At 33.5% G+C, this 16,738-nt stretch overlaps 1 protein-coding gene across 6 annotated transcripts in view; it reads left to right on the top strand.

The window, feature by feature from the left end:
- Positions 1–16,738, top strand: part of KIAA0825 (KIAA0825 ortholog) — a 414,587-nt gene that overhangs the window by 74,512 nt on the left and 323,337 nt on the right. For 5 of the 6 annotated variants that reach the window (XM_007197441.2, XM_057539769.1, XM_057539766.1 and 2 more), the window contains 2 exons: positions 3,596–3,764; positions 6,804–7,473. The exons of the other annotated variant lie outside the window; for it this stretch is intronic. In XM_007197441.2, the coding sequence (XP_007197503.1) occupies positions 3,596–3,764; positions 6,804–7,473 (839 nt within the window). The remainder of the gene's footprint in view (positions 1–3,595; positions 3,765–6,803; positions 7,474–16,738) is intronic. 6 annotated transcript variants of the gene reach the window in all.

Raw genomic sequence — 16,738 nt, 5'->3', positions numbered from 1 at the left:
ATGCAAATCAAAACTACAATGAGGTATCACTTCACACCAGTTAGAATGGGCATCATCAGAAAATCTACAAATAACAAATGCTGGAGAGGGTGTGGAGAAAAGGAACCCTCTTGCACTGTTGGTGGGAATGTAAATTGATACAGCCATTATGGAGAACTGTATGGAGGTTCCTTAAAAAACTAAAAATAGAATTACCATATGACCCAGCAATCCCACTATTGGACATATACCCAGAGAAAACCATAATTCAAAAGGACACATGCACCCCAATGTTCATTGCAGCACTATTTACAATAGCCAGGTCATGGAAGCAATGTAAATGCCCATCGACAGACGAATGGATAAAGAAGTTGTGGTACATATATACAATGGAATATTACTCAGCCATAAAAAGGAACGAAATTGAGTCATTTGTAGAGACGTGGATGGATCTAGAGACTGTCATACAGAGTGAAGTAAGTCAGAAAGAGGAAAACAAATATCGTATATTAATGCATGTATGTGGAACCTAGAAAAATGGTACAGATGAACCAGTTTGCAGGGCAGAAGTTGAGACACAGATGTAGAGAACAGACGTATGGACACCAAGGGGGGAAAGCCGCGGGAGGGGTGGGGATGGTGGTGTGCTGAATTGGGCGATTGGGATTGACATGTATACACTGATGTGTATAAAATTGATGACTAATAAGAACCTGTTGTATAAAAAAATACATAAAATAAAATTCATAAAATAAAATAAAATAAAATACTGTATTAGTTTAAGGTGTACATCACAGTGATTCAGCATTTTTATAGATTGTACTCCTTTTTCCAGCACATTTTTTTACACTTTTACTACATATTTTTATAATCCTGGACAACATGTAGGGTCATATGGCATGTTTTCAAACTATTGTATGGTTTGTATTCATTTATATCTTTTTTCCTCTCAACATTACATTTGTTAGATTCATCTATGTTGATAACTGTATTTCTAGTTTATTTTCATGACTGTTTCACTGAATGAATATAACTATTCTCGTATTGATGGACATTTAGGGTATTTTCAGTGGTTTTAATATTACAAATAAAGTTAAGAATATGCTTTTACAAAGTCCTTGCTAAGCCAACTAATGGTGTAAATTTGAGAATTTAAACTGTTTAGGGCAGAGATTCTACATCTACATTAGACTTTTGACATTTTCAGTTAATAAATGTGCTAACTGGATTTCTATTTGCCGAATTACCTTGGTTATATTTTCACGACTGACCGTGTTTCTAAAGAAAATTAGAAGAAACTTACAGTAAAATAGAAAACACTTAAACCAGAATAAAGAGAAGTATCATGTTATTTCTGAAAAGCTAGATCAAGATCTTGCATCATTTAAGTCTGAGGATATATATAGACCTCCTCCCACCCAAGATCACCATCTCCATCAGCAATGTTACTACACATATATGAAAATAATGTTACCTTTTAGATGTTGAAAATGAATTTTTAAATTAATTTTGACCTCAGTTAAAGAAGATAAATTGCCAAACTGATATTCATCTTAAATTTTGAAAATATTCATTTTGAATAATAATCAGGCGATAAATCTCTAGACTTCAGACTTTTAAAGCAAGATGTATAGACAGTGGTGAATGGCAGAATGACAAGATATTTAGCCACATAAAAACAAAATCAGGTACAGGTGAATTCTGTCATTTTAAAACTTGTGACAAAATGATTTTAAAAGCCAGCTCAACTGTCTTAGTTTGTATCAATGAGGGAGGTCCTCTGAAATGCAACTGCTCAATCCCTTTATCAGTGTTTGGACAAATTACTAAAATATCTAGCTCTCTGAAGGCTTTACTCTATTTATAAGTTGTAGTTATTGGCCTCTACCCAGATTCACATGTTAGAGATTAGCCTAAAAGCTGAGTCTTGATTGAAATAGATTTAGGCAGACTAACGGCTGAGCCTTTCCAATTCACATTGCTGTAATCTATTAGGTTTGACTGAGTGAGACACAGGAGGATGCTATAATAAAAACCTTTGATAACCAGTCCCTAGAGTCAAGGTGTGTGCTTTGGGCATCGTGTTTCTCAGTCCATAGAAGTGCTTACGTAAATTAAGAAAATATATACCAATCTGTGTCAGACTTAGAACTGGTATTCCTGAGTAAGGCTGTCTCATCAGGAAACTGAGTGGCCTGTGGCCTAAGGAGGTATTGTTTTTCTTGCAAGTTCTTTGTTTTCATGAAAAGGCTCTTTGATTCTCAGAATGTATTTGTTTCAAGGTAATTTAGTTTGAATGCGCTCATGCTCAGAAGTCTCCTGAAAAATCTTTCCTTAATGTTTTACAGTGTATGTTTTATATGCAACCAATACCTTATACGAATTTCGAAGAAGAGAATTTCATATGACATCAATTTTAATCATCAGAGCTTGGTTTCCAAAGCCTCCGTGTTTCTATCACATGCAATCGATAATTAATAGCAATGATATTTTCAAAACAGTAGTGACCTTTTTAGTAACAGATGTTTCTTAATACTATTAAGAGGCAAATGCATAACTTGTCAGTTTGGGGTGAAGGGATTCAGCTTCAAAATAATTTTCCTGTTGATAAGCTTTCTTGCAGTTTAGATATGCTGCCATCAGGTGGTAGTAATATGTCATATCCATGTGGTTCCACAGATGACATTATGCTTAAGGTCACCAGTTTCCTCCACAAAGATTTATGATAATTAATGCACAGATTTGTAAATGAAAATTAAAATAAGATAGTACATCTTTTTAGTTTCAGAGCTAAGGATACTTTTAACGGAATTTTAAAAACATATATATATATATTGGAAGATGCAGTTGGGCATGTTTCCTCTGTTTATTTATTTATTTATTTGTAAATGAAGAGTTTCATCTTATGCCTTCAAAAAATTTAGAAAATATAGAAAAGTAAAATTAAAAACACCAAATTTCATCACCCAGGGGTAATTGCTATTAACCTTTTGTTTCATTTCCTTCCAGTCTTTTTTTTTAACATGCAATCTTTAGCATGTTTTTGGGGTTTTTTTTTTTTGGAGTAGAGTTTGATGGCAGGAAAAGGTACTTAGCTGTAGTAACAGTGTATATATAGCATGTATCTTTTACAACTTTTAAAATTATAAGTTCTTTGTAACTTTTGTGATTTCTTAATATTGCATTGATTGAGGTTTTCCATAATTTATATAGTCATTCACGTATTAGTATATAGTGTACGTTTCTGATTTCGGTCATCAAGAATATTTTATCTCTGTCTTCCGTCCACTGCTTATCAAGAGGATCATTATTTCATTGCATCTGTACTTGATTTTTGATTTAACACAAAAGAATTTCTAATTCATCTTTGAGTAGCTAGATATGTTTCCTCTATTGCATTTGAAATGAAACGGCCAGAAAATTTGAGCATTCAGTTTTCAATTATGAATGAAAATATATAGTTTCTTTGTTACTGTTTTCATATATGAATGTTTTATAATTTTGTAAATTGTATGCCACTAGGTACTGCATATAAACATTTCAGGATCTGTGATATTATGAGACAAAGCCATTACCTACTCCCTACCAGAGTAATTTTTTCTTTTCTTTTTTATAGCATAGAACACTGCATTAAAGAAATACAGTCTGAAGTTAACAAACACTGTCCAGATGTGCAGCTACGAACAACAACTGACTGTTTTGAATGGCTAAATAATTATAATTCTAATTCATCCAAGTCACCATCCATTCCCCATGGAGATATGATAAAATTTCTCAAAGCACTGGTAAAAAAAAAAAAAAAATAGAATCTTTGTTTTAACAGTGGAGTGGGGTGGGTGAACATGGAATACATTTCATTCAATTTCTATATGTAAATATTTATTCCATTGACCATATTAGCCTGCCATATCTAGGGGTTAGGGTTTGTGTTTTGTTTCTATATCCTCAATGGAATCCAGTGAGCTATGTGTTTTTATTTTTCACTATGATTTTTATAAAATGAGGTTTTACATAAATGGACATTAAACAGTATAATTCCTGAGGGATTTGTGGTGTGATGTATACCATATTAACACCACAAAATGTACTGAAATGTACCACGATTGTCTATCAGAAAAGTTGGTATCTATTACATTTTGTGTCCCTTCACAACTACTCATTTTCTTGTGCTCATTACTAAGCACAATAAGATCATCATCAGTTGTATCTATTAAGTAGCCTTGTCCATTATTCCCTTCATCCCCAACCTGCAGGCATATCCAGTTCTTTTCAATCAAGGCAGCAATTTATAGGACACTGTTAATTGATGGAGAATTATTACATTGGTCATTCTTGGATACTGACCACCCTCTATGTTAGAGAGGTTTTTATAGCCTTCAATAAGAAATACTTATTTTATTACACCTGTATCTACAAGGGTAGCTAGCTTCCAAAAACTAGAGAAACAGCACAATTGTTAGAAAACAGGATTTCTGTAGCTACGGTTTTAACTTAATTTAGGGAAAAAAGGCACTGTTCTTGTGTAAACATCAAACATTGACTAAGGCAGATGTGGAAAATATCTTGAGGGTGTAGATGGGTTAGGATGACAGAATCAGATGAAAATAATTTTTGGCTATTGTTATTATTGCAGATGTCTCTTTAATGTTTACAAAGTAATAAAAGAGAGAGAAAGGAAGATTATGTGCCCTGAAGGCTTATTCTTTTAAGAAAATCCTCTCACCCATTATCTCTTGAAGGTGGAGGCTTGAAGAATAAATATGGATATAGTTATTCCTTTAATTTCTATTAAGAGCCATGTGTAATGAATTTCATTAATATTGATATAATAATGCTTTCTCATTTAATTAAAAGCAAAAGCTTTTAATTATCTTTTAATCTGTCACACATAAGTCATTCTCTATTCACTGCAGGGCAAAGGCCGCCTTAGTTTTGCTCAAATTCATTAGACTGATAGGCCTCTTCCAGACCTAGGTGTTTTAACATAATTGATCATGTTATTTTGAGAAAAGAACCACATTATTAAAACAGATCCAGATTAAAATGACCTTGTCAAGTTTTTACATGCTGGAAGTGTCAATCTTGACAGAATTTTTTTCATACATCTATTTTTTTTTCCATAGAAAGTTTTTATTTATTAATTATCTAACTAAATAAGAAACAGAGGTTCTCATTATGGCAGTTGTATGAAGTCATTTTCAAAATTTAAGCAATCATACTTAACACATGTTCACATGTTTTAAATCTATCATTCTTTAAATGTTTGCTTGATCAACTCTTTACAGTTATTGACTGATTTAGAGAAACCCAAGTCTGAGGCACTAATATGACCACTTTGCTCTATAGAATTTACCATAATGCTGGTGTTCTGGACTCTATCTAAGGACGTTTATTTTCCAGAAGTATCAAAAGAACTAAATAAAAAGGAAGAGAGAAAGTGGAGCTTCAGAAAAGTCAATTCACTTTTTGGTTCTCTAGAGTGTAGTAGAAAGAACGTGGATGAGGAGAATGAAACCAGGCATCCATTCTTGGTTCTGTGCTTTATTGTGTGTGACATTTGGAAAGTAACTTAAACACACTGCACTTTAGTGTCCTTATCTGTAAATTGGGGTTTTAAGTACTATGTCACAGAGTTTTCATTATGAAGAAGTCAGAGACTGCATCAAAAAATGCTTTTTATATAATAAACTACGACATAGATATTAGGCATTATTATTTATTACAGACAGAACATTAAATTAGAGATCACAATGCTTAGAATGACTGAGAGAGAGCCCTGGAATTTGTCTAGGAGTTGTTCATTTTTCTGAGTCACACATAATACCTTTGTCAATAGGTAATTTCCAAGCTGGCCTGATTTTATACCGCTTGAACCTTGCTTCTGTTTTTTGGTTTTTGTTGTTTTTTTTTTAAATAATCAGCTTGTTGCTACTTAGAGAATATAAGCTAATTTCAGTACTACCTGAAATAGACATAATTAGGAGAGTCAGCATGTAAGGAGAATTTGTGCATGTAATTCAAAGTCCAAAAACAAAGTAAATTTTTGTCCCTTTTCTATTCCTAATTACACCTACTATTGTTTCTGTCAGTTAACACAGAAAATATAAAAAAAATTTTCTTATGTTTTGAGGAACAATTCTGAGAGTATTTTTTCCCATTTTGAGTTGGTTATTTCTTTGGAGAGAACTGAAATATTCTCAGATTACTTTCCAAAGTAAAATCTTTCTTAACATGACTCTCAAAAAGGAATTTAAATGAAAGTTAAAGTCTTTAAATGTATTAACTTTTATTTCTCAGGATGGCAGCTATTAGTAAGCCCTGGGAACATACTGTGTTTAAAGGTCTCTGTTCTCTATGTTCATTTGGGAATTTATAATAATAAGTATACTCATTCAGGCATGAAAATTATCTACTAGGTATTAATTAGGGGCATGATCTTAAATTTATTTCGTCTTAGGAGTACATTTCAGTCAATATTTTACTATAGATTTTTATTTAGAATTTTTAAGCTAAAGCTTCCATACAGCTCAGGTTATAACAGGAATGGATAACAACGAGGGCTAAAAACTATGTGTCGAGAAATCTAATTGAAAAATTAGTTCATCACCTGGGCTTTACAAAATTTAACAGACCATAAAGATAATATTCTAAAATGTCTGAATAGATTAACTTTCAAATGCAAAAAGGTTTTTTTTGAAAACATCATAGTATTGATTCTAAATTGAAATGAATTATTATGAAATTCTGTATGATTGTAGAAATCATTTCTTCCTGCTACTCTTATAGTTAATCACATCTCTAACATTATAATTTACTTTTATTAGCAAGATTTGTTGAAGAATGAACAAAATCAAGAAGAAACGGTATTGGATTTACTTTGGGACCTCTCCTGCCACAGCAGTGTTTCCCTCCCATCCACTCTAAGTGGAACATCTTTCCATTTCCTCTCTAGTACTTCTCTTCATTCTGTTGAAGATCATTCCTCTATGGATGTAAAGTCTATATGGGATGATATAAGACTACATCTTCGACGCTTCTTAGTGAGCAGATTACAAACCCACAATGAAATAAACAATTCACAGCAAAAAATTTTGTTGAAAAATCAATGCATACAACGACTCTTATTTCTTTATCCAGAATCAGAAGTAACAATCAAGTACCAAAACATACAGAATAAACTGTTGACTAAACTTCTGCAGAACTGTTTTCCTTCTTACAGCAGAGAAGCAAATTTAGACATAATGGCTGATGGATACCAAGGTACAATGCTTAAGTTATACTCAATGATAAAAGAGGATTTTAACATACTACGTGAAATTTTAGCTCCATCCTCAACAGTGAAATTCATTAAAGAAACTTACCTGGATACTGTTACAGAAGAAATGGCAAAATTTCTTGAAAATTTTTGTGAGCTGCAGTTCAAAGAAAGTGCTGTCCGTGTGATTAAAACAAGCAAGAGCTCCAGCAGGCATAGAGGAGCAGTGCATGCTTTGGGTTAGTGATTTTTTACATTTCTGTTTGGTTTAACTTAAACCTTTTGATATCTTTAATTTTCTTTTTTTTTTGAATTTTTGAATTTTATTTGTTTATTTTTATACAGCAGGTTCTTATTAGTTATCTATTTTATACATATTAGTGTATACATGTCAATCCCAGTCTCCCAATTCATCCTACCACCACCACCACCCCACTACCCCCCCACCACTTTCCCCCCTTGGTGTCCATACGTTTGTTCTCTACATCTGTGTCTCTATTTCTGCCCTGCAAACTGGTTCATCTGTACCATTTTTCTAGGTTCCACATATATGCGTTAATATACGATATTTGTTTTTCTCTTTCTGACTTACTTCACTCTGTATGACAGTCTCTAGATCCATCCACATCTCTACAAATGACCCAGTTTTGTTCCTTTTTATGGCTGAGTAATATTCCATTGTATATATGTACCACATCTTCTTTATCCATTCGTCTGTCGATGGGCATTTAGGTTGCTTCCATGACCTGGCTATTGTAAATAGTGCTGCAATGAACATTGGGGTGCATGTGTCTTTTTGAATTATGGTTTTCTCAGGGTATATGCCCAGTAGTGGGATAGCTGAGTCATATGGTCATTCTATTTTTAGTTTTTTTAAGGAACCTCCATACTGTTCTCCATGGTGGCTGTATCAATCTACATTCCCACCAACAGTGCAAGAGGGTTCTCTTTTCTCCACACCCTCTCCAGTATTGATATCTTTAATTTTCTAACTTTTCTATTTGGTTAAACTTAATTGCAAATTTGAAAATAAATCAGAAAATAAATGTTGTGAAATTCTCCACTACACATTTCTCTTATGCATTTCTTTTTCTGTAAGTATAGTAATAGAAGTGTGTTCTTTCCTGTCATTTAAATTATTAAAGATATTGGAAATGTAAGTCAGAAATATTACCAATAAGACTTTCAGTTTTTTAATCACATAAATTATTGGGTGGAACTCTATATATATATATATATATATATATATATATATATATATATAAAACAGAAAAGTTTAATTTTTAACCCATTGTATCTTCCAGAGCTAAGCATTATTAAGTAAAAAGAATTGTTGAACACTTGTTGAAATTTTTATTAATGAAAATTGGAAGTTTAAAATTGTAATATTTTAGTCAGCCAATGCCAATATGGCCCTATTATGAAATACTAATTATAAAATTCTATATTATAATTGGTATGGAAGCATAGCATTAACTACAGCTGATTTTTAAAGTTCCTCTAATGTTGTTCCTATAAGAATATATATAATAAAAGAGGATTTGAAGATTCCTAATTTTATTCAAAATATAAAAGATAAAAGAATCTATTATGATATAATAAATTTTTCTTGTCATCATTTTAATTTCCTACCAGTGAAGAAAAATTAAGGTAAAAAATATGATTATTTTGAAAATTATGATTACTCATGCTTTACATAGAATGCTGAGGTATGTTTCTAAATAGGTTCATAAACTATATTTTTTAATTATTTGAAAATTATCATTTGGTGAATTGCTATTTTTGAATTTATGATCATTTCATAAAAATTTCCATAGCTCACTATATTTTTACTTACCTTCCTTAATAAAATACCACAATACCAATTTGCTCTGATATATGAATATGAATATATTATATGAATATGATATATGAATTTTCAAATAATTTAATGTTTTGTCTTAGAATTTTTATTTTCTTCAGGAAGCTGTGTCACATCACAGAACAGAGATGCATCAGCCAAGTTTAGGTTACAGCAGAATACAAAATCAGTTAATTTAGGAACATTACAATTTTGCTCAAAGTAAATAGATTTTCATTTTAATTATTACATAAATTTTAAATGCATTTTCATAAGTGTACTTATTTTCTGTAATTTTTATGTCCTCTCAAAAAGTTTATGCTTACTTGTAAAGTACTTTCAACATGATAGTTTTCTATGTGCTAAATACAGTTTAGTTTATAACAGAAGGAAAGATCCATATGGTTAAAAATATGTGTAAGTTGCTCTGGAGTCTTTAGGGCTGATATTGAGGTGTTTTCCCTATTGTGAGAGAGAACTATGTGCGTTGGCTTTTACACCAAAATTTGAAGCACTTTCCACAAGTCCAAGTGCACTGATCTTTCTCAAGCTGCTTCATCTGAACTTTGGTATAAATCACTTGTTAAACGAATGCTTTCCATGTGCCAAGCACTGTACTAAGTGCATCCCTTTCCTTATTATCCCAATTTGATAAACAAAGAAAGAAGCTTAGAAAGATTAACTTGCCTTGGGTCACTTGCACAAAGTCAGGATTCACGTGTAGATTTTATGTCTTTAAGACCCATGTTCTTAACCACCATGCTATTGGGTCTTGTCTCAAAATGTAAAATTAAATTCTTTGTCACTTGTAAAAGAAATTTCAAACAGTACTGTTCAAGCGGGCTGCCTGAAAATCAGTTCCGTTCTGCTGTATTGAGTACCTGCCACAGGCAAGGCATTTAGCAGCTACCGTGTTTAAGGTTTCTAAGCTAGACATGGTAAAGGGAAGAAAACTGAGTAACTGCTGTTAATGCTGTGTGAGAACTCCTGAACTAACTTTTAACAGAGCAATCATATTTTCCACTAATATTTAGCCCAATGACCAAATTTTATTTATTAAGGAAATACAGTTTGAGATTAGCAAAATAATAATAATTTATAAATACTTAATAAAATTTATAATTTATATTCCTATTTGAATAAAATCTAAATTGGCTTGAATGGGTTGTATATTGTCTTTAGTATATGTTTACACTCACCAAGTCTTCAATTTTTTTTTTTTTTTTTTTGGCTGCGTTGGGTCTTCGTTGCTGCACTCAGGCTCTCTCTAGTTACGGCGAGCAGGGGCTGCTGTTCGTTGTGGTGTGCTGGCGTCTTATTGCAGTGGCTTCTCTTGTTGTGGAGCATGGGCTCTAGGCACGGGGGCTTCAGTAGTTGTGGCATGAGGGCTCTAGAGGGCAGGCTCAGTAGTTGTGGTGCATGGGCTTAGTTGCTCCACAGCATGTGGGATCTTCCCGGACCAGGGCTCAAACCCGTGTCCCCTGCATTGGCAGGCGGATTCTTAACCACTGTGCCACTAGGGAAGCCCAAGTCTTTGATATTTTGCCTGAAACTCTAGACATTCCTTAAGTAACAAGAGTTAGCATGTATTGGGTCAGACATTGCAACACATTATTTCATTTAATCCTTCTAACCACCCAACAAGGTAGGTCACCTTATTTATCTCTATTATATAGTGAGAAAACTAAGGCATAGAGATATTAAGTAATTTGGTCAAGGTTACAAAGTAAAGCCAGGATATAAACTCAGGTCTGTCTGACTGCAATGCCCTGACTGTAACTGTGCTCTACTGCCTAAAAGAACAGGACGGAAATAGCTCATTCCATTAAGAACACTGTTGTGAATCCTCTGTATGCTAAATCTACTTTAGTGTTGTCATTGTTTTACTTTCCCCTGAACTATCCCACAGTCTTCTCATTCGAAGACTTCGTAATGCTTATTTTGTGATCTACTGAGATATATTAAGCAGACCTTGTATATACACGTCTCTTTTTTCCAGCCTTATTGAGATATAATTGACATATAACACTGTTTAACTTTAAGATGTACAACGTGTTGATTTGTACCCTTAATATTTGTACACTTAATACTTCAAAACGATTACCACCGTAGTATTAGCTAATATCTCCATCATGTCACATAATTACCATTACTTTTGTGTGGTGAGAACACTTAAGATTTACTTTCTTAGCAACTTTCAAGTATGTAATACATTATTATTACTATAATCACAATGCTGTGCATTAGATCCCCAGAAATTATAAATCTTCTAACTGGAAATTTGTACCCTTTGACCAGTATCTCCTCATTTCCTCCATTCCCCATCCCCTGGTAACCACCGTAATACGCTGTTTCTATGAGTTTAGTTTTTTTAGATTTCACATATAACTGATATCATATAGTATTTGTCTATCTCTGTCTGACTGTCTGACTTATTTCACTTAGCATAATGCCTTCAAAGTCCATCCATGTTGTTGCAAATTGCAGGATTTCCTTCTTTCTCATGGCTGAATTATAGTCCATTTTACCTATCTCAATCTCCCATATTCTTTATCCATTCATTCATAAATGGACACTTAGGATGTTTCCTTATCTTGGCTATTGTGAATAATGCTGCAACAAACATGGGGGTGCAGATATCTCCTTGATATCTTGTTTTCATTTCCTTTAGATATATTCCAGAAGTGGGATTGCTGATGGTGGTTCTATTTTTAATTTTTTGTGGAACCTCCATACTGTTTTCTGCAATTGCTGTACCAATTTATATTCCCACCAACAGTGCACATGGGTTCCCTTTTCTCTACATCCTCACCAATGCTTGTTATCTCTTGCCTTTTTGATGATAGCCAGGTGTAAGGTGATATCTCATTGTGGTTTTGGTTTGCATTTCTCTGATGATTAGTGATCTTGAGCATCTTTTCATGTACCTGTTGGCCATCTGTATGTCTTCTTTGGAAAAATGTCTGTTGAGGTCCTCTGCCCATTATTTAATCGGATTTTGTTGTTGTTGTTGTTGTTGTTGTTACTGAATTGTATGAGTTCTTTATGTATTTTGTATATTGATCCCTTACTAAATATATAGTTTGCAAATATTTTCTCCTTACCATAGATTTTTTCATTTTGTTGATAGTTTCTTTTGCTGTGCACAGCTTTTCAGTTTGATATAGTCCCACTTATTAATTTTTGCTTTTGTTGCTTATGCCTTTGGTATTATATCCAAAAAATCATTGCCAAGACCAACATTAAGGAGCTTTTTCCCTGTGCTTTCTTCTAGGAGTTTTATAGTTTCAGGTCTTAGGTTTAAGTCTTTTATCCATTTTGAGTTAATTTTTGTATATGTTGTAAGATACGGTTCAGTTTCATTCTTCTTCATGTGTTATCCACTTTTCCCAACACCATTTATTTAACCCTTTCCCCAGTGAGTATTCTTAGTTCCCTTGTCAAATATTAGTTGACCATATATGCAAGGGTTTATTTCTGGGTTCTCAATTCTGTTCCATTGGTCTATGTGTCTATTTTTATGTTTTGATATTTGAAGAAAATGGTGAAATAATGTTATAATGTAAATATTATAGACTCTTTGTGATTTGGTGATATATTCTAGAAAAGAATAATATTATTTTTACAGATACTCTTTTAAGTGATTAAGTCATCGAGTTACTTTTACTTTTAAAATTGTATTTTCTTTGGATGTAAGAAAAGATATTGCTACTTTTCTCAGTGCTTGAAAAAGAGGATTGTTTATGTGTAGTAAATTTTAGTTAGATAAATTCTCTGTATTTTGATATGAAATGATGCAATTAGGAGATTTCAATCATAGGATAAATGTCATGGTCCCCTGTATATCTTACTCTGAATTTTTCTTGAGGTTATTGTTAGCTTGAAAGGGGAAGACTTGAGTGTATGATACATGCCTTTGAGTATTTGGAAGGTTTCTAAAGATCTCCAGTGGGTGAGAGGTTGAAACTTGGTGACCTCTACCCCTTCCCTCTCCCAGTTCCTTTATATTTTGTTTAAGGAAGATTGGGGGTAGGGGAAACAGAATCCCTCTGGGGATGAAAAGATCCTTTAGCGTAAAGAAGACCCTCAAGCCAAGATAAAGGCAGAATTTTGACTAAGGAGGCACAGATCACAATTGGAAAGTAGGCCAGTCAAAATCACCCTAATTTCTCTCCTACTCCTCAGGTAGCTCTGACTAGCTGAGTGATGATCTCAGGGAAATGTAAAGAAGTATATTGAGGCCAGCATGCAAAGTGTGTACAGAAAGAAGCATTTGTATGGTATTGTTACAGAAGAGACCAAGCCTCCTAGAATGATACCACATCTCTTGATCCTATTGTGCTCCTGAGACAGAGGTGAAGATCTCCATTAGATCTCTGATGTCAGTCATGCTTGTTGTTTTCTAACCCCACACTAGTAGAAGCTGGAATTTCAAGTAATACAAAACAGTAACGGGGAAAAAAATTCCTAAGAGAAAGTTATATCTTTATTCAGTTATCACAAATTCCTTTAAAGTAATAGTACAATTTCAGGGTTTTTTGTTGTACCGTTGTTGAAAATACTAATAAATGATATTGTTGATTAGCTTTACTTCCCCACTGTTTTATCATACTTGCTATTCTTTAATGAAATACTGGTATATTCCTTGTTTACAACTACTTGCTCTCAGAAGGTGAAAAGTACAGTTATCAGGAGTCAAGGGTGCTCGTCTTGAATCTCCCACCCCCTTGTTTTTGTGACCTTAGATAAGTCATTTAACCTCTTCATATCGTTCTAATTGATAAAATGAAAGGGTTATATTAGATAATATCTAAGCTTTAACTCTAAACTTATTCTGACTCTGTGACGTGGAAATCATTCCAAAACCAGATTTTTTATACCTACGATTTGTCATTGGAAACTGTCACATTTATTTTCTTTGCTGACTGATAGTACAGATGTATTAGCTGGCTAAGTGTGTGACTTTGTATGCCACTGTAACAAATACAGAAACGTCCTTTAGATCTTCATCTGTGTGATTTTTTCCTCCCCAAGTGAAACTCGAAAATAACAGTATGGAAAGTGCCCACTTCCTACAGTTGCATTTTTAATGAGGATGGGAGGGTGAAGAGGGGAGTCCGTGATTAAGCAAAAACAGGAAGTAGAGTCTCTCCTTCCAGCTGACATCTGAAGCTATTCCTAGAAATTCTTTTATGGGCTTCCCCTTTGATCCTACAACCAACTGTTTTTGTTTTGTTTTATTTTTTGTTTCAATTTTTTTTTCTAGTAGCATTTTAAATCAGATCATTGAAAATTAAGATCACAGGCAAGAACTGGAAATACAATATTATTTTGTATTGTTGATTGAAAAGAAATTCATATGCCTTTTCTCTGGCATGTATTTAAAGTAGGCAAAGCAGGGATTTAAGACTTGTGTTTTTTCCTGGGGAAGAACCAGCTCATTTCTGCAATGCTATAGACAGTAGGCATGGACGAAATACGTTTTCTCAAAAAGTGTCTCTGTATCCATACAAACCCTTCTGTAAGTAAGAACAAAATGAAAACCTCAGAATTAGGACTGTAAAGCATGGAAGAGTGAGTGATCTTTTCCTAAGAGTCTCTGGGTAAGAATTTCATGAGCCATATGAAAACAATTGTACATGTTAAACTTATATAAATAATTTTAGTATTTTTTTCAGCATGTGAAGGAAGTCAAACGTGATTTGGGTTTTGGCGTAATTGATTCTAAAGCCTTCCCTCCTGCAAGTTCGGTTACATGGCATGTTCAGAGCCTTCTTGAGGCTTCTCCTAGAATGTGCTAGGGCATCCATGCCATCAGTAGAGAGAACGGGCTTGTCTTCCCTTTTTCTGAGCCTGGAGGATGTTCTCTACTCAGTCTAATTCCTTTCTGTACTGTCTGTCTCTCTACAGTAGAAGTACACAGGGTGATCCATCAAGGCGAGGGTGAAAATTAGAACTATTTAGTTTTATTTCATCCTTTATATAAGAGGCAGGACAGGACAAATTTTTCATGCCATTTAAGATAGTGTTTTCTGTGTTAAAAGTCATTCCCAGCCATTCTGATTCTTGAGTTTTGGTAAGGCACAAATAGCTTAGGCTCTCTTTTGCACTAAAAACCTGAATAAAGTATATACTTTGCAAAGGATACTACTCAGAACATGAATTCACCATTAATTTTTTGTTAATATTTTCTCATTGATCATCTTCAGTTTTCCTTGTTATCTATTTACAAATATATAAAATCAGTTATATAATAGATACTGTTTTTTAGGTCCTTTTAATTTGCCATGCACCATGCTAAGCACTTTATGCACTGATACACCATTTGATTCTTACAAACATCTCTGAAAATTTGGATATTATCCCTACTTTATAGTTGCAGAAACTGAGGTTGGATAAGTTAAAGAGCTTTCCCAAAGGCCCACTGCTAGGATGTACCTTGACTGGAATTCAAATCCATTTCTGAATTATGACCAAGCCTATTCTCTTAAATACTGTCTTTCTTTCTCTTGCTAAATGAAATCCCTTGCAAGATCAGGAACCCTTTTATAATTTGAAGAGTAATTCCCATGAGCTACAGATCCTGATTTTTGTGTTGGACTTTCTGGAATTGTAACACATATACTTATTCTCTACATATAAAATTAAACAAACTTGGATTTTGGAAGCAACTATGATAGTAATAGAGTGCAAAGCTACATCACTGGATTTTCTGCTTGGGAAAAATTTGGAAAGGAAAAAAAAAAAATCCAAGACTTTCCATCTAACACATGAAAAGGAAAATAATAATGTTAATTTTTTACTTAATATAAACAAATATCTAGAGGAGGCTCTCATTTTATTCCTAGAGAAGCAGGTAATCTGCTTACATATAAGACTTTTGCCAGAGTTAAGCTATAAGTAATTAAGTTACTGAAATAGTTGAAGCAATTATTGCTAGGTTTAAGATCCTTTTTACGATTAATTAATAATAATCCCACATGTTAGTGATATGTTTGCAAGATGCTTCCACATTTTGGGGTTTTTTATTTAATTTATATTTGCTCCACCACCAGTCTGAAGTTAGGCAGTGCAGCAACTCCAGTTCTTGTTTTATGGGTGACAAAAACTACGGCATTTTGGCTGATTAACAAATCAAGTTGGAGACGGAACTAAGAGTAGAAGTATCTTCCCACTATACCTCAGTGCCTCATAAGAAAATAAACGAAAAGTCTCACACTAGAACTTTTTCCCTAAGGAGTTGATGGCGTATTTAAATTCTTCCTACTAAAGGTTGTATCATCTGTGAAAATTATTTATTTGATTAAAAACTGTGAGAAAAATGACTGGATGTGTATGAGGGGAGGGTGTACGTTACGTGGTTGGGTAGATATGTAGTATTATGCATATGCGCACATATCTTTATTTACCTAAAATGTTTTTCTGCTGCATGGCTCTATTTTTCTGACCCCATTATTCACCATTAAATGTTCAGAGGCCTCTGAATCTTTGTTTTAAAGACACTAAAGCAACAAAGGTGGAAAGTATATTCCCTAAAAGATAAAGTGGATGTAGTTTAGTTTGGGTAATATTTTTGCTTCCGTGCAGCAACAATTAGCAAACGCTAAATTGCACTCAATTATCGACTCCTTAGAACACCTGTGTGTTCTTCCTAAAGGTGGAAA

Source organism: Balaenoptera acutorostrata, chromosome 2 (assembly GCF_949987535.1).
Source record: "Balaenoptera acutorostrata chromosome 2, mBalAcu1.1, whole genome shotgun sequence".
Taxonomy (NCBI): Eukaryota; Metazoa; Chordata; class Mammalia; order Artiodactyla; family Balaenopteridae; genus Balaenoptera; species Balaenoptera acutorostrata.
The sequence above is the reverse complement of the archived record's forward strand: the minus strand, read 5'-3'. Positions and strand labels throughout refer to the sequence as shown.